Source organism: Pelmatolapia mariae, linkage group LG14 (assembly GCF_036321145.2).
Source record: "Pelmatolapia mariae isolate MD_Pm_ZW linkage group LG14, Pm_UMD_F_2, whole genome shotgun sequence".
NCBI classification, from domain to species: Eukaryota; Metazoa; Chordata; class Actinopteri; order Cichliformes; family Cichlidae; genus Pelmatolapia; species Pelmatolapia mariae.
In genome coordinates this window covers 26551754-26578400 of record NC_086239.1, presented here as the reverse complement: position 1 = coordinate 26578400, position 26647 = coordinate 26551754, and the positions used below count along the sequence as shown (strand labels likewise).

Below are 26647 nucleotides of genomic sequence, written 5' to 3'. Positions count from 1 at the left end.
AGAGAAGAAAAACTTCGAGGTGGAGGCCAAAACAGGAACTTCCAAGTTCTCACTGAACCAGTAGTGGTTAACCACTTTAACCGTTTTGGTGCCACTGTTTATATACCTGACAGTCCTCTCTGTTTAAATTTTCAGTTTCTCTTTTTCAGAATCCTGTTATTGTTCATTACTTACATGTCTTACTCCAGCGATTAATTATATTTTAAGGATTTCAGTGTGACTGATCACCATTGTGTTAAAATGAAAAATGTATTTTTTTTCTCCCCTTGATAGTTCAGATTGTAGTTATTATTAGTTTTAAATTCCTAGACTAATTCTATTTTATTCTTACCTACGCCATGATTCAGAAGCTTATAGAACCACTGTTAACAATAACCTTAAGATGATCCAATTTGGGCCAAGCTTTAGCTATTGGACTACAAAGGCGCGTTAGGGACACATTATGAAAAAAAATGCTATCGCTCTTTTTGCAAATAAAGTCGAAATAATATTTAGAGAACTGTGAAGCCCTCTACGAAATGCCTTGCATAGTAAGTTAGTGAAAGTGTGCTTCAGAATCAGTTTCAATAACAAAGAAATTATTTTATCTTTTAACACATAAATACAGTGTAGTAATAAATATAATGACTTGGAAGAGATGGCGCAAAAAGCTGCATCTGGTCAGAAGGAAAAACCCAAACAAACCTGGAAAAGTTGGCAAATTTGCGCAACATGAGACGGCTGGCAGCGGATAGATGCTAAGACAACTGATGGTCAGCCTTGTGCAGTAAAAAAGATTTATATCACAAGACAGCTTCTTAACAAGTATTTAGACTTTAATCTGAAATTTTATTTTTTTCCCTTCTGTGCCCCTAGTTCTGTCAGTCCCGCTACCCAGGCCCTGTGGCTGGCCAACAACCCCAAATCAGCACCACTGTGCTTAAGTTGGTGTGAGGCTGATATTCTGCCCTGTCTGTTACAGCTGAGCATCTCCACTTCAGACTTGTCTGTCCAGAGACTTTATGCAGGAATTCTAATTTATTCAGATGCGACTTTGAAACCTGAGCTGTGCTGCCATGTTATTAGAGACAAGGGGCTTTCTGCTGGCAACGCTTCTAACAGTGCTGTCATGAACTTTAACATGCTGAGGCCTTTACACTCTGAGAGGTAGCGCCTGTGTTGTGTTGTGCAGTTTCTCTGAACATTGCTCGGCTGAATTTGTGAATACTGTCTTGAACATTTTCCCCTTTTTTCACTGTTTGGGAAAGATTTTAAGGCCATTTCCAGATTGACGGTTAGTTTATTAAGAGCACCATTGATGTCTTTCTACCTCAGGATCATTTTAACACACATACACACACACCACTACTCCAGACCAGCAAACTGTCCAACACTCTTCCGTTTTGCTGACAATCACTAAATTAAGTACATGTGACTGACTGCTTCTTGTCCTCTTAATTCCTATGGATACAGTCAGTATGCAATTAATTTTTCACACACTGGTTTTGTCAAATAATGAGGCAGCATGCCACGTGTATCGTTGTTGTTCACCTGAGGCTGTATTTATATACAAAACGACTATGAGAGCTGCGAGCAGCTACAAAGATAAAGACGAAGACAGTAAGGTAGACACTTTATTCCTAAAACAGAAGCTGCACCATCAGTAGCGGCACACAATTACTATGTACACATATACACACACAGTTACCTAAATCTGTTATATAAAATATATAATCTGACAATGTACCTTTTAATTCCTCTTCAGAGCTCACTGAGTTACTGTGCAAGAGACTCTGGAGCCAAAGTAGACAGAGAGGTAAGTCTCATCCACTCATTGGGTGGGACACAAATGCCCAGGCCAGCTTTTACTTCATTATTACAGCATGGCAATAGAAAGGTCTGTACCCCTTTGAAAAAATAATATTCTAAAAGCAATCTACAGCAAATTCACTTGAACAGGATTTTCGTGTTGTATTTGAGAAAAATTACACTTTTGATACCAATTCCTGTACAGTGAGATGTACACACCCTCTAGGATTTGTAATATATAAAAGATATTAAGCATTAAAAATTCCACATTTAAAAACTTACAATAAATAATATATGCAGGCATTTCATTATGATAAAATCTCATAGATTGCAATCTACAGTCATTAAAAAGACATTTTTCTCTTTTATGAAATGTCCCTTGATCATCCAAAGTGATAAAATGGATTCTTGGCATCTGATTGATTCATTGGAAACTTCCAGTTAGAGTTCTGAGAGATACACCAGGACGAGGAGGAAGAGGAGGGTGCTTCGTCCACATTTACCCTGATGGAGTGTGAGGTCCTTTCGAGTGTCGGGGTGTCTTTGTAGCAGGAAATCCACAACATGTCTGAGCGATCCCTCCAATCAAATCTCAGCAGTTTGATCCCATTAGAGTTCAGAGCATGTTCATGATAAAGTTGTACATCTGGGTGAGCACCACAAAGTGAACAGGCAGACAGGAGCGCCGGTCCTGGGTGGCAGGGTCGCAGGTCAGCCAGGAGAGGGCGTTATATTGCTCTAGAACAAATCTGGCATGAAGGAGGAGGACATGGAAATGTTAATAAAGCTGAGAGTGAAATAAATGTCTTTCTAATTATTTAAAAATTGAGTTTGGTTACAGTTCATACCTGAGCACATCAGAGGTGTGGTTAGAGTCCAGGGGGTGGGAGTGTTTACTGTGCAGAAGCTCATCTGATTGGACAGAAGACACGTGCAGGTGAAGAGAGGCCTGGAAAAGAAAGAAATGAAATCAGAGTTTTCAGATTCATTCACTGAATGTCAGGTTCAGCACATCTGCATGTAGAGCTGTAAAATCTCATTATTTTATCAACTGATGTAAAAGAGTCAGTGTTCTTAAACCAGCAAACAAGCAGCACTGTTGATGTGTCAGAGCAACGATGACAAAGAGGCATTTTGTTGAAGAACGGCATTATTATGATTACTCAAGACTTCATAAACATATAATTTTAGTAGTACAGATAATTAGCAGATTAATATTACTTGAATGTGACTTACCTTGAGAAAGAGTGGGCACTGGTTCTTGGCTTGGGGGCAGGCTGACCAGAACCAGTCGGGCAGCGGTCCGGCCTTCGCTGTGGAGACAAAGTAACCCAAAGCCATCGGCTGCTGCAAGATGTTGAGCGCTTCTTCGTGAGACTCCATCCGATCTGTACTCTGACCCTGCGAAACGAAGGTGATAAAGTCATCAATCAGAGCATCGCTGCAGCCAAAACAGGCATCATATTTTCCTAACCAAGGGGCACCTAATTTTCTTTTGCTCATTAGCGTGCTTTTCATTTTTTTTTTTTTTTTAATGTAACTATTAAGTTGAGGACGAAAAACAGAAGAAGTTGTTTAATTACTGCCGAGTGGTTCATACATCACAGCCTGTTAATAATCTTAAAGTCAAGAAAGGTGTAGTTTGTGTCTGTGAACACCCGTGTGTACACCTGTGTGGATAAGCATGCTTGTATTCCAAAGGTTTCTCCATGTAATGGTCTGCTAGGGAGTGAGGGGAGCCATAGCCCCGTCCCCCAGGGCATGAAGCAGGTATGGAGGAGATCCAGGCCCCAGACATCCAGAGGCCCCAGAGAACGAGGACCCAAGGAGGACCACCAAAGGGGGGCAACCGTGCCACCCTCCTGGGAAGAGCTGAGTAGAGCCCCAAACGAGAGGACACCCAGCAGCCACGGAGCAGAGGCCAGAGGGGGTTGCAGTGGCGTGCCCGCGGGCTCTGCCGGCAGCCAGCTGCGCCAGAGAGGACCGAGCTTCAGGCCCAGAGGCCAGAGGCCTGAGGGCACACCACCCCCCAGAAGGGGCCCAGCCAGGCCACAGGCGCCAGGCCCCGGCCAATCGGCCACCAGGAGTGAGCCGGTACATACATGAGCACCCAGCCCCAGCCGACAAGAAACACCAGCACACCAACGTCTGAGGGCATCAGCCACCGGCAGGGAGTGTGGTGAGGGGAAATAGGCCTCCGTACTTTGGAGGGCCTGAGATGTTCCCAGAGTGGTCGAGTCTAAGGCCCAACCTGACATATAGACACAGACGAACAGGCGCACGCAGACTCAAACGTGCATTCCCACCCTCATATACACAACCAAATACTCGGCACTTACCCAACGTGTAGACAGACACAAATAGACACTGCACAGACAATCACACTCCCCAAACATACCCTATATCCCAGGTCCAGGTACCCCTGCCCCCAGAAGGGGCAAGCCGCACCTAGACCCAGGAGGTGTAACCCTTCTCTTTGAGGTGGAGGCAAGCGGACCGCCTCCTTATCTGCAGTAGCAGGGAGGCCCCGCATCCCAGACCCCAATCTGACGGCCAGCACCTCCTCCCAGCCCCCCAGCCCTGACGGCTAACAGAACCGGGGTGAGTGAAGACCCCAAACCTCCCTCCGCCCGCTCATATGTAGTGTTGCTGTGTGCGGTTCTAAAGTGCATTTAAAACACAGGAGGGCATGGTGCTTCCTGCCAGAGAGCAGCACGGCTCCTCCCGAAAACCCTCAGTGTCTATATGCATTAAAATTGAGGGTAGGGCACCAGCGCCAGAGGTGTGTTGGAATACACCGACCATCTGCTGGATGCTGTAAAACGTGCCCACCCCCAAGGCCCTATATGTATGTGTTATGTGAGAGTGTGAGTAATGTGGATGTCTAGGTTGCAGAATAAAATTGAGGCACAGGCGGCCAGAAGGGGACAGAGGGGGAGTGCCTCCCCTGCACCCTGGTGACATATCTGCACCCCAAGCCCTGCGTGTGTGGGTGGGTGTGGTAGAGCGGGAAGAGGGAGCACCTTTCTTGGCTGCTACCTCAAAGCACATTGTGCGCTGTCTATCTTGCGTGCTGCACAATAACATTTAATATTTAGTATCTACTGTTATCTACTGCTAGCTAGTTTATTGTGATGGTGCTGTATTTATTATGTTGCTCTTTTTTGTTTGTTTGTTTTCTCTTCTGTTTTTTTTTCTCCATACAGGTGATCCAGGTGTTTTGTTTGTTTTTTCTTTCTTTCTTCTCCCCTTTCTCACCATCTCTTCTCCCCTCTATTTTTCTTTCTCTCCCTCTCTTTCTTTCATTCTTTCTCCCTGTCCTATCCCCCAGTCATGTCTGTCCCGACTGTAACAACCGAAAATAAAATAAATACATAATTATAATAAAGGTCAATCAAATGGACCAATATGGCAAGGCCATGATGATCCACTTGGTAAAGTAAATCCGCTTGGCATCTCTCTTGGCCTTAAGACAACAATTCTGATGGCTAAAGATCCAAACGGGAAAGGAAAAAAAAAAAAAAAAAAAAATCTTAAAGTCTGTATCTGACATTTTATAGTGACGAGTGTCTTCATGAAAAAGGTGGCAGACCTTGCTTCCATCTCCCCCTTGGGGGCCCGGAGAGTGAACAGGGGAAGTTGTGGGGGAGTTGGGCAGGATGTTGATGAAGTCTGGATCCATGTCTTGTTCAAACCAATCAATGATGTTCATTTCCTCTGAACCATCTGCAGAGAGGGAAAAATGTGTCATTCTGGCTTTCCAGCTTTGAGCAGAAATATACTGTAGCAGCTCTGTGAGCTGTGAAAACATACCGGGATTTATTGGGTTAAAGGTGTCAATGTCGATGGGCTCTGAAGTGTTAGTGTTGACCTGCACCATGGCTGACGTGGGGAATACCAGTATGTGTGTGCAGGATGTATCCTGAGGGGTGCTCAGCTGCGATGTTTGCATGTTAAGGGTGGTGCTTCGACCAAACACGGAGCCTGTTGACACTGAGTCTGCAGAGACGAGACGAAGGAGAGCGCTGTCAGATTTACAGGCTTTTTCTAAATGAAGTGAAACTAGCCAAACTTTAAATATTATTTCTTTTACCTGGCATAATCACAAAGGAACCCTGAGGCTCCATGGCAACTAAGCAGGCGCTAAGGATGCTGGGAGTGTCAGCAGCAGATATGCCGCACATCCTGCACGTCTCCTTCAGTCGCTTGCTGAGGGACTGCAAGTTCCTCCTGCTCAGCAGAATACTCCAGTCTGAAACAGACAAGACACGAGCACATAAGTGTGTGTGTGTGTGTGTGTATAAACTGCCCGCTCTGCAGACACTGTTGAAGTGTGTACCTCTCAGCTCGCCGTGGCCCATCCTTCCAAGCCGCCCGATAACAACCCTCCATGGCAGTGACGTGAGCTGCACCAGGCCGAGGCACCACTCCCACAGCTTCTGCAGACCCAGCCGTCGGGCTGAGCCCTTTTTCCTGCGAGCCCTGCAGCAACAATAATACAGACATGCATTTATGAGGTAGTTTTGCTTTTTAATTAGTTTTGATTCTCTAGCTTTCAGTTTCATTTAGCATCATTTACTTTCCAGAGTGGGTTTAGCCTTTATTGTTTAGAAATGTTTCATTTCAGTCTTAAAACAAAGACATTTATCATATTTAGTATTTAGTCTTTGTTAACTAAAAGATTTTTTTACACTTAACTACAAAGACTTAGGTATCAATAACCAAACTGATTCTGTGGTACTGAGGTAAATCTTTCGTGAACAGGCACCTGTTCGGCACATCGATGCTGATGATGCAGGTCTCCAGCAGTTCTCCGTGTTGATCGGTGCAGGAGGCCAGCAACCATCGCTGGTCATGTGACAGACAGTAGCCGACAAACAGGACGTTGTACTTCTGCGATGCCTCACCAAACGTCTCCCCGAGCTCAGTCTGCTTGTCCTTCACTGGAGCCAAAATGAAGGGTGGCGTGTAGAGACGCAGACACTCGGGCCTCTGCACAGCACACAAACACACAAAAAAACATATTCAAGTTGAGAGTGACAACAGAAGGTACAACAGCATAATTGTCTGTACACATACAGCTTCAACAAAACTCAGAGGTTCAGCATCAGGTAGTTACCTCTGGGTTCTTGAGTGCCATGTCAATGGCAAGACCAGGACCAAAGCCCGTCAGAGCCTTGAAATTGGTGGAGTTGGGAAGAGGCCGACGACACTGAGTGAACACAGAGAAAGCCAGCGACTTGAGGTGCTGACTGTAGACGTGGCGCCCTGCGCTGTGCACCGGCTGGAGCAGATACTGGCAGGGAACAATCTGACACAAAAGGAGGAAAAAAGGCATTTTAGGACAGCCTGTAGTGCTGGATGTTTATGGATTTGTTAGGCTTAAGCTTCACTACACATTTGTTTTTACTGAAGTTTCTCTGTGTTACTGACTGGGTTGTGTTGTAGATGATAATTCATGGACATGGAAATCTCAAAACAGGTCTTTCTGACAATTACCCACTTTTTAGTAATAGTTTGTGGTGAAAGAAACATTAGTAAACCCTGAACTTCAAAAACCACACTGCTGTGAGTAAGTTTAATCCCAACATGAAATTTCTGCTTCATCCAAAGATCAGAATTGGTTTTAAAAGTATTAATCCACAGGAACGCTGTAAAATTCTCTGTAGCTCCCAGTGAAAGGCATCCACACCTTCAAATCTGTGCAGTTTATATTTGAGTGATCAAATGTTTGTCCCCCCCAATATTAAAACTTTGTGAGAAGACTTTGTGCACATCAGTACTTGTAAACATCTGCACCACATTACCAGTACCGTTACTATACTGGCAAGTGTGAGTGATTATGGTAATTATAATTATAAGAAGTATGGGTGTCTTTAATCTTAGATTGTTCATATAAGACTGAGGTCAAACCAAACCGTTTGTTTACTAAACTACAGCACATCTGAGAGATTAGCATGGCTGCAGCGATAGGACTGAATGGATATTAGCCCACACTGTTATGCTGCTGCTGCTGTACTGAAACCATTAGCACATTCACGCCTCTTGTGTTTCAGAACTCCCTCTGGCATACTGATGCAATCTTGTGCCACTATATCACAGGTGTGGCAGTTACCACCTCCATTAGTGCCTGCTAATGATTCCCCTGCTCCTTCTCACCTCCCTTTGTGGCAGCTGGTAACCCTCTCTGTTATAACCAAAGTAGAAAACTGAGCAGATGTTATTAAACTGTAGATTATATTTAGAAAATGAACTTATTTTGTGAAATATCTTTGACTTTTGGAGTCTGTTCTTTTATACACTACGCAGAATATTTAGCTGCATCTTTAATCTGCAGTTATGAAATTTTAAAACCATTAAGAGTGCTGTTCTACCTGCACAGAGACAGAGTTTCTGATGCCAGCAGGCAAGATGTGGAGCATTTCCATGTAGCAGCGCAGTAGGCCCATCGTGTAGGTACTCGAATGGACTTCTCTGTCTGCGTCTTCGTAGCTGAAGGGGTCGACGATGTACACCACTATAGCAGGCGGGTAAGACACAGCATGGGACTCTCCATCTGTTGGCTTACCCACTTTGTCTCTCTCCATTGTGCTGTTAAAAATTAGGCAGATAATTACTGAAACAGGCCAAGAAATTATCTTCATCAGATCTGTCAATAATGTTCATATTACTGTCCACAGTGTGCAACTGAAGCTTTTTAGATGCGTCCTGTACAGCCTCAACCTTTTTCTAGACATTACTAGAAAGACATGCACATGAAAAAACAAAAATTAACATTCAGAGCAGTCAGATTAGATATTAGCCACTATTTAACCTGCCAGCCCAATTACAAAGTCCACACTTTTCTGGGCTCTGTTGATCCACACTTTGTAGTTGTTCAGTGTATTCATCTCCAGCAAATGGATGTTTGTATACTGCCTCGTGCACACTTTATTTAGGTAGCTCCCTGACATAAACTCCAGTATTTCCAGTATAATTGTAGCTGCTGTGTGCTACATGTGAAAGAAACTGTCCAAATATCATGTATGAAAATGGCTCAAGCCAAATCTTGGCAGGCGCAGCTCCCATCGGAAGAAATGTAAAAATAAAATTACTGAGATGAAAGTAGAGACACGCAGCGCTCATGAGATGTGTTTTGGCATAACAAAACTTCAGATCTCACTAATATTATACTGCCTTCAAAACATGTGACACACAATACTTTTTTAGTCAGAGGGTGAACTTTCCCTGCTGATTATGCAGTGTTACCAATGTGGTCATTCATCAACCTTAAATATAATCTACTACTGATAAGACTATTTGGTCAATGAATGCCTAAAAATCCCACATATCAAACAGACCATGTGTACGTGTTGGTGACCTTTGAAAGAAGGTGTCTCACAGAACTGTCGAGGAACTGAGCACGTCAGTGTGTTTTTATCAGATTGTCTTTGTAAAGCAGTTGTAGAAACGATCTCCATCTCAGCTTAAAATAATAACTGAGCACTGGTTATCTATCCTGTGAATGCATACCAGTTATGAAAAGGCTTGTGAGCTAAGTACCAAACTACTTGAGATATTCTGTCAAATAGAAAGAATTGAAATGAGAAAACTGGCATTTGCTAGGAAAAGATTCAAAATATAATCTGGCTCATGAACCATCACAGATCCCAAGTGACCGCGCATAAAAAAACCAAAACAAATATGACTCTGTAACAATTTTTGGGAAATATGGAGAGATAAGACAACAGGCGCCTAGTTACGGCATAAGGTCACTGGTCCTTTGGCCAGGTGATGTAACAGCAGATCTAACTACCTTTCTGGGCTCTCAGTGGGTCCTTGAGACTGGTAAGCAGACGATCCATTTTCAGCCAGGCCCCCTGTGCCCTGCGAGTTTGGCTGGGGTCCATTCTGAGACGCTCCACCCTGCAAGCCTGCTGTTCCAAATGGCGAGAAGGAACTTGGCTTGGCTGAGGTCATTCCCCCGATAGTCTGTGAGCCTGAGGATGAAGAGGGAGGGGTGCTGTTGACCTGGGCAGGCTGGGCAGAGCTGGTGTTGGAGCCGGTAGTGTTGGTGCTCTGGAGTCCTGATGAAGTGCTGGAAGAGCTAGAGGTCTGGAAGGAGGGGGTGGCGGCTGTGGTAGGGTTCCGCTGGGTCAACAGAGAGCTATCCAAAGACTGCTCTGACAGGTATGGAGCTGAAATGGATCCCAAAATAAAAATGAAATGATAAATCATCATTTTTAAAAACCATGTGATTTTACTTACTTTAGGTTTTCAGCACTACAAGCAATCACGTTACCTAGATCATAGCAGCACACTTGAGCAAAGAGTTTGAGCTTATTAAAGGCTTCATTGTTTCCTTCTCTGGCAGCCATCTTAACGAACCAGTCACTAAGAGGCTGCTCTGTCATGCTCCTGCCTTCTTTGGTGCCAACCTTCAATATGCCCTCTGGGTGACTCTTGCAGATGGGCCTGTGTTGCCCCAGCTGGCATGCCTGTCGAGAGGAAAAAAGAAAAAAAAAAAAAAAGAGTGCAACAGTGTGAATCACTTTTGCAGAGCTACAAAACTGTTTCTGTAGACATGTCAGCACAAGAAGGGCGAGTTTAATAAGCTGCCAGGTGCATACCTCATACATTGCACTTAGATCTTTGAAAAAGGTCTTGGCCCCGCGGAGCAGAGACTCATTATCAGGGCAAATGACAACATATCCCACATCCCTCTGGGAACCAAAAGGATCCAGGAGAAGCTTCTCCCAGTAGGGCAACCCAAAAGGAGACAGTACCACAAAATCATATTCGTAACCAACCAGAAAGGTTGGGATGGGCAGAGGCTCAGGAGACTCATCAGTACCTGTGAAGATAAGGAGACAAGTTAGTGTCTTTGAAGACAACAAAGCCATAAACTTCCACAATATTCTATTTATCTCTATAAAACAAACAAACAACAAAAAACGCTTTCGACACACCATATGATCCCCTCCCAGCCATTTTATGGAACTGCTGCCAGGTAAGTGGCCCCTGAACGCCCCAAGAGCGCACACTCCTTTTCTTCTGAATGGTGTCCTGCAGCACAGGCTGGAGGGACAACAACACCCGGAGGACATCCACAGAGTATAGCTTGCTCATGTCTGCTGCTACAAGTGGAGAAACAATAGGAAACAAGTATTGCATTTCTGCTAGAAACACATAAGGAAGAACTCTACATTTAAAGCAGTAGTAAAGTGAGAATACATACATTTGCGTTTGGGCCACTGATGAAGACAGGTGCTTTTCACTAGTGTTTCATCGACTTTGCCTCCTGACATATTGTCCATGAACTGCCTGCCATGCTCCAGTGCCATGTAGCAGTCGTTATAACAGTCTCTCTCTTCCACCCTTAGGAACGAACTGGTGGCTGAAGTTGGTTTGGGGTACTCCACACCGGCCATCGAGGCAAATGGATTGGTGCACTGGTCCTGCAGCAACAGGATTAACTCATCTGGAGGCTTCTCCTTCAGGCTGCTGGCTTTGTGTGATGTAGAAGCTCGCAGTTCTTCGAAACACCGCTCTGTATCTCGAGCAGCATCGGAGCCCCGTCCAACTACGTCCAGTTCATCCTCTAGAAAGAGCCCAGCTGACTGGCCAAAGCGCCGATTGGTGACAGCGCTAAAACCACAAGTGCATATATACTGGGCCTCGCCGTTGTCCTTGAGGTATACGCCTACATCTGCCCCACGGATGTTCATGTTACAGACACACACACAGCAACTGTCAAAGTTGCAGTCCTTGAAGAGGTTCATGACTGACTCTGAAAGTATGAGCGTGACGTATAGGCTGTGAGCCTCGGGAATTGAGGGCACGGTGGCTGGCTCAACAGAACTAAGGGGTCGGCAGGTGGAGGGCGTGGAGGCAGGAGAGTAAAGGTCAGAACTGTCATACTTGAGGGAGCCCTGGACGCTGGATGGGCCACGTGGAGTCCGTGGAGTGCGGGGCGTGCGAGGTGTGGGCACAGAGAAGCGTGGTGTGGCTGGGGATGGTAGAATACCTGCACCACTGTTGCTGGGAGGAGCACTGCTGGACATGAAGGGCGGGTGGGTTTGCGGGGTGTAGGTCTGGCTATAGTCAGGCTCCACACTGGGGACATTACTGTTATATAAAGATAAACAGTGATTAGGGTTTCATGTTGTGATGTTTGGTTATATAGCAGCTGAAGAGTACTGTTTACATGCTTTTACGTTCTTTCTTGTTCTACATACATTGCAATGTTTATTATGTGCAGAAGACTAAAGACTAAAACTCAAACTGTGAAAAAAACCCTTCTTGATCAACAGATCACACATCCAAGATGGGAAAAAGTTAATTCAGTATATGCATTTACCTATCTTTAGTGAGGAGACTAGTGTTGGACACTGGGGGTATCAGGTCCATTTTGCCCAGGGTCCAGCTCGCCGTGTACACACAGTCTTCTGGTAGTTTGACAGGAAACAGACACTGGCTGGGTAGTGTCTTCAGGGGGGCGTACATAGAGCAGCCAATGAATGACTGACACATCTCTGGCTTGTACACAAAGGAGAAGTCCTGAAAGCAAAAACGCAGGTCATTTAACAATAAAGAAAAATGATCAGTTTCCTCTCTACTTGGTAATTGCGTGATGTGTTGTACCTTTATTTCAGATGGCTTAGGGCTGCAGAAACCTTCCTCCACCTCCATCTTGAAGTGGTTATTAAGCTGGCTGCCGTCCAACAGGGTGAGCCCCGCCCCTGCTTCTAAGCTGTCCTTGCTGCCGGAGTTCATGGGAGAATAACCCTGCTGCTCCAGGGAGGGTGGGGTGGGAAACATTGTGTGCAGGTCTACTGAGCCTAAGGAAAAGACATCATTACTTCTGTTGAAACAACAACTTACGTAGTTATGATCCATGATGCACAATGAGTAATTGATGATTAATTTTCCTACTTATGCAAGACAGGGGATCCAGTGCAGTTGGCTTAGCATCTTTAGAGCCAAACTTGTCATCTGTACCAACACCAGCTCTTTTGGATCCAGGCTGCGCAACGGGGAAAACAAGTCAACATATTCAGTACATCTTGGAGTTTTAACAGGCTTCATGAGGAGACATCACCATCAGCTCCTGAATATGCCACAACATGCACTTACTGCTAGCTCATCTTCATCTGAATTGAAGATTTTATCCAGGTCGCTGTAGGACACAGCCAAGTCGTTCTCGTGGATGAGGCTGGTCGAGGCTGAGGGTTTACTGCCTGTAGGACACTGTCCATCTACACCACAAAACAAATTGAGGGACATTTTTTGAATTAAAGCAAACAAATAAACATACATAGAAATCTCCAAGCAAGAATGAATGAACTTCTCACCATCTGCAGAAGTTCCAGTTCCTTCATCCACCTTGGTTAAACAAAAAGATGACAGTAATTATTGTCATAACCACTTGTTTGTCATTAAAATTTCCACTATTTGTACTTGTATACAAAGCTCTGATTATCAAACATGTTCCTAAAATGAAGGTCACTATTTTGCACACCACTGAGTGCTGATTTTCAGAGTTAGCCATAACACAACAGGGTGAGGTTTGAAACATCTAAAATCATCTTCTCTTCCTCATTACACAACTTTTCTTCTACAAATTCACAAGAGAATTTGATAAGAAAAATTTGACTCAATTATCAAGATGACTGCACAGTCTTTTAGTGATTCACTAGGGTATACATACTGGCACTAGAAACAAAAACGTACTTTACATCAGTAAATATCTGAGCAAGAAAACATGACTGTGAAGCTGACAAGTATGCAAAAGCAAATTTAATTAACAGGACCTGTGATAGAGACACATTTTGGTTACTAATTAAGTACTAATGGTCAATACCCAGCAATATCAGTGTGTGCTCTCAAAAGGCAACTACTACTATGCAGCACAGGGAAATGAAGGAAATAAACACTGGAACAGAAGTGAAAATGTTTAAATGATTCACCTCCTTTAACATAAAACACAGAAATGTTCAAAATAACTAGTTCCAACATGTACTTTACCAGGGACTGAAAGTAGATTTCATCAAATATCATAATAAACGAGGATTTCAGCCTTTGTCAGGACCCACCTTGTGTTTCTTGTTTCCGTCCTTTTCAGCTCCAGACTTGTCCTTCTTCTCAGTAAAGCTAAACTCCTCATCTCCTTCGACGAAGGCATAAGGGTCTGGCTCCTCACTAGGCTCTTCATCTCCTGAGGTGGAAGCAAGATGGCTGTTTCTCCGCTGTGTATACGTCTTGATGAGCTCTTGGGACACTTTCAGGGGATGCGAGGATCCTGACATCAACCTGGGAGGGGTGTAGGGGAAAGACATTTTTAAGGCATGCAGATACATTATTTTTAAATTCACAAAAAGAAAAAAAAAGAAAGAAATTTTTTTTAAAGCATCCGCCGATCAGACATCAGATACTCACTCTGTGACAGAGACTACACCACTTTCACTTCCTCCACCACCTGCAGAATCCTCTCTCATTTTATCTAAAGGTAGCTGGGGTGTCAGGAAGTTTGAGGGCTTTTTCTGAGGGAGGAGGAAATACTTCCATGGATTATGGGTGGAGTCATCACTGGGGCTGATGGCAGAACCTACAAAGATGGTGGGTTCAAGGGTTTCATTGTAGGTTGAGGGAAAGGGCAAAGGCATAGGCATGTTCTCCATCTGAGGCTCCTCAGATGAGCCCTTTGGTGGCATCTGACAAGGTTCCACTGATGGCGGGTAGAATGGTTGGTGAATGGGAGTTGACGAGCTCTTCATGCCACCAGGAGTCATGTCAACTTCTACGTGATCACAGGGATGTGGGCTGAGAGGAGGGGGAGGTGGAGATCCAACAAGGTCTGCAGGAGGGCCGTGGGCGTGCAGTGTAGGGGCTTTAGACTGCACCGTGTCCACATGGTGCAAGCTGGGATATGAGCCTTCTTCCTGCGATCTGAGGCAAAGCCTCTGGGTCTGAGGCTCCAGGGATTGCTCCTCGCTCACAGAGTTGCGGTGGTGAAAAGGTGTCTGTGGCCTCTTCTGCTGCTTCTCCCCCTTCTCCAGCTTCTCGCCCAGCTTGTGCTTGGGGGCTGGCAGGGCAGGCTGTCCTGATGAAGGTGGGTGTCCTGAGGTGCTGCTAGACCGCTGTTTCGAATTCTTATGTCTGTTTGGAATAAAACAAATAATGGCTATAAAATATTTTAAATAAATAACTAAATCGCTGGTGAATTAACTTCACTAAACATACCTTGAGCAATTACAATGCAGCCTATGAGCTGGCTCCACAAAATCCCAGAGTCCTGTTTTTTCTGTCTCCTCCTCACAGGTTCCATTTGTCAATGAAGTAAACTTATTCCTAGAAAGAGTGGGAATACAAACACGTTATCCATCTGGATGGAGGCAAAACCAGAACAAATGCAAATTTAAAGAGATGGCCAAAAACATACTTGTTCCCTGTATGGTTTAGGTTGTACTCCTGCCATACAGACTCCACCATCTGGCTGGCCATCCTGCGAGGGATTTTACCACCGTGTAGAGTGTTGTTAGAGCTGTAGCCATCAGATGCAGAAGACAACTTGAGCCACTTCTGGGCAGGCTGATAATCTGCGAGATAGTAAGATAAAGATGATAAAAATAAAATACAACCGCAGTGGTATGCAGAGTCTCACAAAAATAAAGGCTGATGTACATGTATTTTTAATTCTGCAATTCTTACCAGTCTGAGCCTCCTCTGGTGACGTCGGAGGAGTCAGAGTGACAGAGGACATGGCAGGATCTCTGTTAGCAGCCTGGCCCTGCTGAGCACCACACAAGCTTCCTGAGGCGTTGGCTGAGCCCTGAGGGACCACAGTAGGGAGGTCCGACAGAGGGAGAAGCACCAGGCAGGAAGGATAAACCATCCTTACTCCCGCTGAAAGTAAAGACATTTGTTCATTTTAAAAACTCAGCATGAAAATTCAAAACAGAACTGAACAAACCAAATATTTTTAAATGCAACAATGTTTCGGTATAACTGACTCATTTATTCACCATCACTCAAAAAAGAAAAAAAAAGAAAAGAAAAAAAGGATAGTGTCTCTTAAAAGTACCAGTGACAGAGAGAACAATTTGGACTGATTTATTTAAAAAAGAAAAAAGAAAAAAAAAGAGACATTTTAGGGCTCTGTTATAGCTGTGGACTGATCTATTTATCTCATAAATGCCAACACTCTTGTTTTTCTCGGGCTTTCCCGTATTTAACATCTCCGGTGCCTCCTGTGTTGCCGTTTTCCCAGGATACACTTGTAATTTACACGAGATTCAAACTTTATTATGAATAATTGTAAGGCTACACAATTATTCTGATTTTGATCTCAACCATGACTTTGGCTTCCCACAGTTCAATGAACGGGGGATACTGGAAGCATGTGCTTCACCAACAGAATGCAAACCAAAAGCAAATTAGTTGCTCCATAAATGATGCTGTATCACAGCCAATCACAGCTGTTCCCTGCACCTCTTGAGGTTTTCCTGGATAAGTCTGTATCAGTAACACCACGTTTAAAGAAAGAAATTCAAAAAAATTCAAATGTCTAGTAAAGCACAAAGTGAAGAGCTTGTTTTTGTTTTTGGAAAAAAACAAAAACAAACAAAAAAAAAAATTTCCAATTTATGGTAGTGATGTTAAAGAGGAAATCACGTGTAGGGCTGCAGCTATTGATTATTTTAGTAATCAAGTAATCTATAGATTATTCCATCAATTAATAGAATAAGAAATAATTTTATCTTATTAACGAGCAATAATAAATAGTCAGAGCTCAAGAGCTCTTTTGGTTTTTAGAAATTGCAGTGTTTTTTGTTGCATCCATCATCTGTTTCATTTGTCAAAAAAACAAAACAAAAAAAACAACCCTTGGTATTTACATGCCACATTACGTTTTCTTTTTTTAAAGAAAACATTTTCTTAAATGCAGAAATACATAAATACTCTCAAGTAGAGTCAAAGTCAAATAAAGTAAGATAAATATGCCATCTAAACTAAGACATAAAAAAAAAAAAATCTTTAGTCTGTCTTCTTGGAAGGCTTATATGTTTTGGTACATGTGTTTAAGTGTGAAAGTGAATGAGTAAGTTTTTGTTTGTAAGGAGAATGTGGTGGCTGCAACGAAGAAAAGCAACCATATCAGCATTCTGAAGTTTGCCCTGTGCTTTGATGCAAAGCTTATGTGCTGCTAAAAACAAGATGTTATGATGGTGTAGACATTATTTAATATTAACAGTAATTCAGTTTCCAACCTAAAATCCCTCAGGTCAGTGGCTCAGAGTTTTACATTTCATTTCATTTTTACTGGATTGTGAAAAACGCTTTAATTTTTATATTTTTAAATATTAACACAACTTAATTGAGACAGTATTTTATATTATTTCACTTTCAATCTGAAAAATATTCTGAAAACCTTGAAATAAATCTGGTCTAGAAGACACCATGCCCTGCTTTAGACTAACACCCTTGTTCGCTTCCATGTAAAATAGGATGGCTGCCATCAGCCTTCAGCAAGTTGTATAATTTAAACATGGTATCAGACTAAGTTAAAAGTTCATCTGCATATTTTAATACATATTCTGGAGGCTTACTGGAAATTTTTCACTATGTAAAACAAATGGCGGTGGATGAAGCAGGTACAAAGTTTGACTTTCTTGAGGTCAGTGTTTGTTGATCAGGTGCTTTGATTAAAGACTCGCTTTTCCCCAGTAAAGGTTTTAATGGTGATTACAGGAACAGTGTTGCTGTTTTGGACGCTAGAAACACTGTTTCTTTTACTCTCCCAGAGCTCACTATCTTGGTACCGGCTCTGCCTCTTTGCAGTGTGTAAACAGACTCCGGCTCCACGTTAAACTGTGCCATCGTCTTCATCACCACTGCTGTGTTATCAGTATTTCTGTTTAAAACTGGGGGCTGTGTGGGCTTAATGTTGTCAAACTTTTGATTCACACGCTGCTTTTAAATACATTTGTAATGCAGGTCTGTTTTTAGTCGTAAATGTTGGTTTCCATGGTAACAGTGCCGCACTACAGAGCCGTGCCTTTAACAAAGCACTGAAGCAAGAATTTGTGTCGCGAATTTTTAATAATTGAATTCTTTGAAATACTCGACGAATCACTGCAGCCATAATCGCATGCAAAGAGTGCTGTAGAATTGTGTCTTATTGAACCTCCTAAACAAAAAAAAAAACCAAACAAAAAACACACACACCACGAATTGCAGTATACTGATTACATGAAAGCCAAGAAAGACAATGCAATGGTTGCTAACATGAATTGTCGAACATCAACTCAGACGTCCATAAAAGCAAACCAGCGTATCCATCCAGCTCACAAATATGCACTGAAATCACAAATGAAATCAGATTCCATTTGGCCAAAGATCTGTCTCCAATAAACACGTAATCACAAGGGCTTCAGGAAAATTGTCTACATACTGGACAACAGATACGTTTTCCCCTTGCACAGTTATTTTTCCAGCGTGCCAAAAGCTGAACTGTATGCAAAACATCTCAAGGGACATGGACAGGGATACACAGCTGTCGAGCACTTTACTTAGAGGTTTTATTGATACCCATCCTGGATGCACAATAGATGAAATAAAAAGACTATATTTGCTTCCAAGAGATGCACTTGTCAAGTGAATAAAGGAATGTAGTACCGTGTAAATGTGAAAGCAGTGCCCTGTTCATTTATTAATCTAGTCTCTCTAGTTTTGGTACAATTTTTTAAATTTTTTTTCTTAAGAATGTACTGAATTTAGATGAATAAGGGGGATCTATTTTACTTTGATCCAAATATTTGTACATTAGCAGGAATGTAGCACAACATGATTTTAAAGCACTGATATGTTTACCAAGATACGTGCCGCCAAGATCACAGCACAAAAAAAAAAATTATGTGACTACAAATCAATGAATAATTATAACAAATAACAGGTAATAAAATCCTGATAACCATTTTGGCCATAATTTTGGCCTACGCTAACAAGCTAACTGGTGGATGAGGGTTGAAACTTTAAGTTTTGCCTAGTTTTACCAAAACTGCAAGACTGGGTATGAATTGCAGTCTGCACACACACAATCCACCCACATGCAATTTTAATCAATCTGTCAATCCAACCTGGTGACCCACAACCTGCTTCAAAGGATGTACAGTTATTCTTGGCACAGGTATATGGATGGCTCGATATTTTAGCTGTAGCTTTACCACTTGAGCAATTCTTATTGAGCACATTAGAAGCTTGATTTAAGTAAAGTTGGAAACCTATGCACCGAATCAAACTTGCTAGACTGCTAACTCAAACGTGAACAAAAACACAAACAACACATTTTCCAACCGTTTTGAATTAGATGAGTAACACTCAAATTTTCCATCAGAATGAGCCGCCCCCTGAGCTGGACAAACAGTACTAAACTCTCTGTGCTCTGCCAACTGGATTGAAGTGCAAGACCGCAAATATTTTTAAAATAGGAACTTTTTTTTTTTTTTTTTTTTTTAAAGGTTTTTGTTTTTTTAAATAGTGCATTTACTGTGATACTGTGCCACCAAGATCACCCTCCTTCCTACAAATAAATACATAATCCTCCTGGACTCTGGGGGTTTTTTTTAGACCAAAAGGTTGGCAGGTATGTCATCCTCATATCAAGAAGAGCTGAAAATGTAGTACTGTATTTTTCAACTGACACGACTAAATAAATGAATATCAATAAACTTACCTTTCTGTTCCTTCCTTGCATTCAGTGATCCACCACCACATTATAAACATATTAAGAAGCCTTACCAACAAGGACCTCCACAGCTGCCAGGGAGTCATCCTCCCAGTCTGCATCTTCCAACTTTTCTTCCTGGACCTCCTTGGGATTGGGACTGATGGGATAGAACTGCCTCCACTCTTCGATAAGCTTCTGAGTAGGGTGGTCTGACATCTTAAAAGCCTGACCAGTGAGGGTCCCATTCAAGCCATATGGGCTCAGGATGACTGTAGGGCAGAGTTACAGTACTTTAATTCTAAAAACAAAACATTGGTCTAGTTCCATTTAACGCATGACTACTGTGCACAACTCTTGTGATCTTACCTTGCAAGGGGCTGGAGCATTGCTGTGCAAGGCTTAGGTGTTCCTCGCTCAATCGCTGAAGAGGCTGATGCTGAGCAATCTCAACACTTGTGCACACGTTGCTGTCCCCATGTACAAAGAAGTTGAATGCACAAGAAAGGTGCTCGCTGCAAGGTGAATCAAAGACAGAAAGAGGTACTGTTATGCTTAGAAAGATTGGTATACAACAGAAGCTCATCAGTAAATGAATAAACAAACACTTGACTCAAACACCTAGAAGATAAACTCCCTGAGGGCAACTGAGATTATCGGTGTACTCTCTTTTATTCACTGTTAAGGAATGACTCAAAGAAAAAAGGCAGGGCTGATAAGGGTGAAGATAATGGAAACCATACAGTTCCTTTCATATTCAACTGGCCTCATTGATTCATATCACGTGTTCAGGTGATAATGGTAGGTTCCACATACACAAGGCTAATACCGCCAATCAGATGGTGCACGCAGTATACACACTGATTTAAAAATTGCAGTAAAGCAAACTGACAATATGAAGCACAAATATGCATAGGAAATTCTTATAGCACTGAAATGTGAAAACAATGCCATCTTTATTTTCTAACCACGTCTGGAAGGCCAGGCAGCAAAACTCACTAAAATAGTACTCGTTGACATGATTTCTGTAAAACCACAGCGCAAACTCAGCAGTTTCCAAAGACTGCTGTGTTTACCAGTCAGAGAGGGCAGGCGACAGCAAGGCTGCCAGACTCCTCTGTTAGAGGTGCAGCTTCTCTACCACAAAACACGCTTGTGGACCTCTTTATGTAAAAACAGAAGCTAAAAACCAGTGAGCAATAAATCACCTCCTCTTCAACACAACAGCCTTTTTATACAACTGCTAAAACTCTTTAAAACCATTGAAAAAGTAGCCAGAGGGAACTAAGCCAAAGGCTTGTGCATCAAACACAAAGTCACCCTGGATGAACAGACACAAGAAATTGAAACTCAAATGAGCTTGTCGGGAAACTCTGGGGTCCTCCAGGCTCCTTATTCAACAGCAGATGCTAAATCTATGTCACCAACCTTATGGTACAGCATTACACAACTCCATTCTGAACCAGGCAGATATTTATGTGTTGCTGTTGCTAGTTCACCTCAAGCTTGTATTTGTACAACAACAACAGCCCAGTTTTGGGCTTTGGAGAGATGTGGACAATAAATGGCTCTTTTTAACTTTTTTTTTTTTCTTTTTTCAAAAGCCTACAATTTCACAGAAAACTATGGATGCAATACCGTTCCTGCTGTTTGAGCCAGTGAGATCAGTAACTGCGATAATGGAATTATTTATTCTATTTTGTTTTATGTCATTCCACATTAACTACATCACATGTCAGCAGTGCTGTAGTTAAAGCAGCACATTTTGCTAGAAGCAGAGCAACGCTGCATGAAGGGCACCACCAGTTCAATGGCATTTCACACTGGCTACAACAACAAATCACCTTATTTGTTACTTAATTTTGATTTTACAGCAAGTAGTGAACAGTGCCTTCTCACATGGCTTTTCCATAAATCTTTTCTTCATTATGTTAGGTCTAAAACTCCAACAGAACCATTTATTTCACTTAAAGTACCGTAACAATTTGTTATCACCTTCCTTAATCAACTGTCTCATCTGCTCTGCTTTATGAGTGGCGAGAAGTGCACACAGTGAAACAGCGAGCAGAATAATAGAGCAGAGACACCGGGGTGGCTGTAAATTACAACAAAACAAAAACTCACACTGAGCTGAAAGGGCCAAATAAATTAGATAAATGTAATTATATATTAAATCTAATTAGATCTTTTATTTATTCCAACGTAATATAACATTAAGAATCAATTAATAACATTTTTAAATGTAGTTATTTATTTATTACACAACTTGGATGTTTCCAGTGAACTTTAACAATGGTATTGGACGGGTATCTGCATCAGTGCTTGGACTCAAAAAGATGGATTGGTTCACAGCAAATGAAACAGTGTAGCATGACAATGTGCCATGCCAGTGATGTGATTCAAAAGCTGCCATAATCCATCACATCATTAGATCTTGTGCAATTCCACGAATCAGAATTTTCTGAGAACTGAAGGATGTCATAGAGGTGAACCAACACTGAGTCAGTTGTACATGAATACAAAAGGTACAGACCACAGTCATGTATCTATTAAGGGGTTATATCAGAGATGCAGATGTCGTGTTAAAGGCAATACTTTAATGTCGTGATTACACTGCTCAAAGAAAGACTTAAAAAGTGTACAAATCACTATTTTCCTTATAAGAAAAGGGTGTCTCAACCCTAAAAACAGATATAAGCTGACCACAGCATAGTCAAAACAACACACGCAACATTTCCCAAGCTGCGTCACAAATGGCAATGTGAATGACTAAAGAATGTGAAAGGCCAGATATTGTTATACTAACTTCACACCATAAAGAGTACATCAGCTCAGCTGAATTTCCCCCGTAACTTAAGCAGTACACATGCACTTAAATTACCCTCTGTTTTTAGCATGTCTAACACATGCGTGCTTCAGTTCCTGATTCCTACACATGTCACATTCCATGGTTTGTTCTGCTCTGATTAAAGAAAGCTGGAAAAAAAACAAAAACCCATACATGAATCGAATTTTCAAAAAACACTCCAACAGCCAACATGACTAATGTTTACCCTTCAGCACAATCACAATTCATGGCATTTCACTCCACTGACATGTTTACCTTAAGCAATTGTATTAGTCCTTTTGTGTTATAAAAAAAAAAACAAAAAAAACACCCTGACGTATGTGTAAGCTCGGGCTTAATGTGGAAAGGAACTTCTGTTGCGTCTTTGGTTCATAGTGAACTTTGTCTTAATCAGCCCTAAAGATAGCAAACTATGAGATGAATATGCTCTTGTATCAGTACAAAAGACTGAATTGAACCCCAGTTAAGAGTACAGAGTATCACAAGAGAAGTGTCATCTTTAATTTAACAATTCACAGAATATCCTACAATTTTTCTAGAAAGAAGCAGGACATACCTTTTATTAATGGTCTTCTCCTCCTTTTGGTATGGCTTGACAAACCACTTGCCAATACGAACAAAGCCCCGGTTCATGAGGCAGCGCTCCAGCAGGTTGTGAATGGCTTTGAACAGGAGCGTTCGACATTCATAGGATAGGCCACTTTCCCACTCACCATCCTCCTCACCTGAAACAAGGCAGATGCAAACATGATGACTTTAACAATCAAAGCTTTTTTTCCCTGATAAAGCTAACCAGTGTTAAATGTACTTGGTTTTGTCATACATGCGTAGCCTTAATTTGGCTATGCAAAAAAGAAAAAAGAAAAAAAAAGACCACAGTTACAGCTGCTCTACCGCATATAAATACAGGAAAACATTTAATATTAATAAAAGTCTTAACCGCTGTTATGTAATGACGTGATCCAAAAAGGCTTCAACCCAGTTACTGACTTATGTAACAGAAAATAAACTATTTTGTTAAATTACAGAGAAATTATTCTGTAGGTGAAGCGTACTCATGCCATTCCTCTCTGATCATCAAGAGCTATACTCCCTGCATAGTGGAAAATTCAAACTTCCAACTATCTTTGGAGCTCAAAAGAGATTTGAAAAATTGTTGCCAACTCTGTCTTTTTAATGAGCAATTTCTACAAGTAACACTTCATCCCACCTGAGACAAAATACCTGTGTGTTAGCCCCTAAGGGTACTTCTTCTCTAAGAATATGAATATCAACAAAGCAGGATTGAATCTCCAGAAATCTAGAAGTGTGTCAGGTGACTGTGATGCACAACAACTTGTTCTAATCCTACCATGCAAGTCTGCGTCTCTATGGCTGAGGGCCAATCAATTTCACAAGGCTTTAAAGACATTCAAAGACCAGTTAGCCACAAATTCAAGGGCCTTAGAAATTATTTTTAATCAGACTTTGCATCACCAAAAATGTCTAAGAAAAATTTTTAATGCAGTAAGCATTTCAGGACAGCATCTCTAGAGAGGTTTGTTATTAATATCAACAATTATACACTTTAATTTCAAATTGCTCAGATGGCACAAACTGAACTAACTGCTGCGAAAGCACAAGAGTCCACATATAATTTGGGGTAAATCACCAAATAACATTGGAATTTAATTCAGCGAAATGAAATAAACATTTTCATCTAATAAACTCTGATGTTGTCAGAATCACAGATCTTGTAGAATTCGCGGAGAGGTTAAATGCACTTACTTGAGAGCTCATTGTGGATAAGCTCTGCAAAACTGGGGTCATCACCCCACCAGAAGAGCCAGAGCTCTCTGCGACCCGGGGTTTGGTGCCTCCTCCAAACACTCAACACATCTGCCGCCAAGCATCGGCTGAAACTGCACAAGATCGGGTCTTCCTCAGTCACAGGGAAAAGGATTGGCGAGGAGGTGGGTCCTTGCCACACAAAACGCCGCCATTTTATTCCAGTCAAATCAGCCTTAAAGAGAAGAATAGTGATGTGAGAATTTGAGAATGAACACAGAGAAAAACTGAAGAGCATAAAACTATTTTCCAGTTGTTTACTGCATAACTCTTCATGCATCTTGACCGAACACACTGCAGTAACAAGCCAGCCACTGCTTTCGCTGCTAAAATTACTTTCAATTCAATTAATTTTATTTTATTTATATAGTGCAAAATCACAACAGCAGTTGCCTTAGGTGCTTTATATTGTAAGGTATAGATCCTACAATTATATTGAGAAAACAGAAAAAGGAAACTTTGAATAAGCAAAGCTGAAAATTGAGGTTTGTTTACACTGTTGAAAGTTTTCCTGTACTCTTTACACTTGCCAAGATGATCACACCTGAAGGCATAACAAACAACTATAAGGAAATAATTTACAACCAGCAAGTTAACAACCAATGACAGACCTGTCAGTTTAAAACCAGACTGGTCTGTCTCAAAATGGTTGGTGACAGCCACAATTAATTTGCATGCAGTGCAGTTTAAATCAAGGGAAAACAATATGTTCAGCTGGTTTTAGAGAAACTGCTCGTTTAGTTGTTCTTTTTACCACCATGTAAATAACGTTATTGCTAGCGGAATATTTTAGCACTCAGTGCAGTGTAAACACAAGATCGTGCCATATTTATCAACCAGCCTTCAACATAGTTGTCATGCAGAATGTGCTGGCTCTGTTATGAAAGTTGGCTCAGATCACGATTTGTTAGTTGCAGGCCTGATGCCTTCACTCCAATCTGCAACTGACGTTACAAGGCTTGTTGCCTTATTAGCCAAAATGGCTTTCTGGCCTCTCAGGATCGCTAACGCTCGCTAGCTCACAGAGCAGAGTCTTACCAGGCAGAAGAGGTTGGAGTGGCAGTCCTCCAAACTGGCCCCGTTTGGTACAAAGCACGAACTCATCCTTTCACTGCGTAGTTGTAACGTTAAAATCCATGTTCTCAATCACCTTCGGGGGGGCAATAGCCGATCTGGGTAACTCGCTTGCGAAGCTATGTTCAGCTCTAATTATCCCGTTAAAGCGCTGCCAACTTGCTAGCTTCAGCTAGCTGACGCTAGCTAAACAGTCAACTTCTAACCGGCGCTAGCCACCACCACTAGCCTGGCAGCTAAGCTAACGTTAGACAGACAGCCAGAACGCGTCAACTGTAAGCTTCTCGCTATACGATTCATCAATCCTATTTGAAATGTATTGTCTGATCTGGTTAGCCGCAAGCTTGCGGCTACATCACCTCAACATTAAATAATCATCGATAACAAATCGAAGAAAGACTAGCGTTAAATACAACACCGGAAAAAGTTAAATGCGCAATAAAAATACGAGCTCAAAAACTTAAAAGAAAAACTTAGATGCTGGTATGCTAATGCTAATGGCAGCTAGCTGCTCTGAAACAATTTCAAAGCGGAGGAACTCGCCCCTCCTCCCCCTGAGCTAGCCTAGCCTGCTAGCACATTCGCTAACATACCAGAGCTCCAGCGTTAGCTCGCCAGCTAAATAAAACAACCCGCTACGCCGCCCTCCTTTTCACCAAAACCACCATGGTGCTCCGTCATATTAAAACTACCCTTAAAACAAATGAAACACCCCAAACTAGCGTGACTACTCATCAGCTACTCTTCTCTGCTTGCTCCATAGGTCCAGCAGATTTCCATTATTTCAGTTCATGTATTGAATTCTTTAATGGCGGCCAGGAGGACAACTCTGCCTCTCAGCTCCTATTGGCCAATTTGTGGTAATGGGGGCGTGATCCGGCTTCAAGTAGCTCCATGACTTCACAGTTTACAAGATGAAAGCTCCAGTGCATCTGTCATGCAGTGGTCACTCCTCAGTGATCCCTGTTAACGTGCATGTTTCACTGTGCATCATCTGCTGCATGGACAGTTATGGGAAATATTTGGTGAATTATTGTTGGTGGTGGGAACATGTGTGTGTTTGTTTGCATTTTTATGTAAAGGCCCTGATCGTAAAAAAAAACAAAAAAAACAAAAACAAAACCGAGTTATTCTATTGTCTTCTGGGGCGTTTGCGTTGTGCATTGAATAATAATAACTAGATGACACGAAGTCATCTAGTTATTATTTTTATAATTATTACTGAAATTTTTTCAAATGCAAATAAAGAACCAACATTTGCATGAAACACAAACACTGAAAATGAAGAATAAAGAAAAAAACACATTCAGTAGTAAGAATTTATTTAAGTGCATTTTTGAAATTTACTTTGAAATTAATATAAACAAACTTTTTCATGCATTGCAGCACCCTTAAGAAGCAAACTC

The 26647-nt window shown here is 42.0% G+C and overlaps 1 protein-coding gene across 2 annotated transcripts; it reads right to left on the bottom strand.

Annotated features, from left to right (window-relative positions):
- Nucleotides 1-1515: 1515 nt before the first annotated feature.
- LOC134641765 (mediator of RNA polymerase II transcription subunit 13-like) lies at nt 1516-26067 on the bottom strand. Of its 2 annotated transcripts, XM_063494307.1 has the most exons (30): nt 25206-26067; nt 24108-24342; nt 22897-23065; nt 19862-20007; nt 19567-19764; nt 15478-15672; nt 15209-15365; nt 15010-15117; nt 14206-14925; nt 13863-14079; nt 13122-13152; nt 12904-13025; nt 12703-12793; nt 12412-12608; nt 12128-12327; nt 11006-11895; nt 10737-10904; nt 10398-10621; nt 10070-10265; nt 9584-9965; nt 8163-8379; nt 6908-7099; nt 6557-6780; nt 6128-6270; nt 5882-6040; nt 5602-5787; nt 5381-5514; nt 3025-3189; nt 2637-2737; nt 1517-2537 (listed from the first exon to the last, which is right to left on the bottom strand). In XM_063494307.1, exons 1-30 carry the CDS (start codon nt 25269-25271, stop codon nt 2405-2407), a joined length of 6366 nt encoding a protein of 2121 aa, XP_063350377.1. In that variant the 5' UTR covers nt 25272-26067; the 3' UTR covers nt 1517-2404. The 2 variants fall into 2 exon arrangements, with proteins under 2 accessions (XP_063350376.1, XP_063350377.1); XM_063494306.1 differs by having other exon boundaries at nt 1516-2537; nt 12904-13152.
- Between the last annotated feature and the right edge of the window lie 580 nt (nt 26068-26647).

Excerpts from the sequence above, each read along its gene's own strand:
- LOC134641765 (XM_063494306.1), bottom strand. The coding sequence starts at position 25,271 with ATGAGTTCGTGCTTTGTACCAAACGGGGCCAGTTTGGAGGACTGCCAC. Across the intron at positions 23,066-24,107 it reads TATCCACAATGAGCTCTCAA|GTGAGGAGGATGGTGAGTGG; the intron begins GTAAGTGCATTT and ends GCCTTGTTTCAG. Across the intron at positions 12,328-12,411 it reads CTAAGCCATCTGAAATAAAG|GACTTCTCCTTTGTGTACAA; the intron begins GTACAACACATC and ends TTTTGCTTTCAG.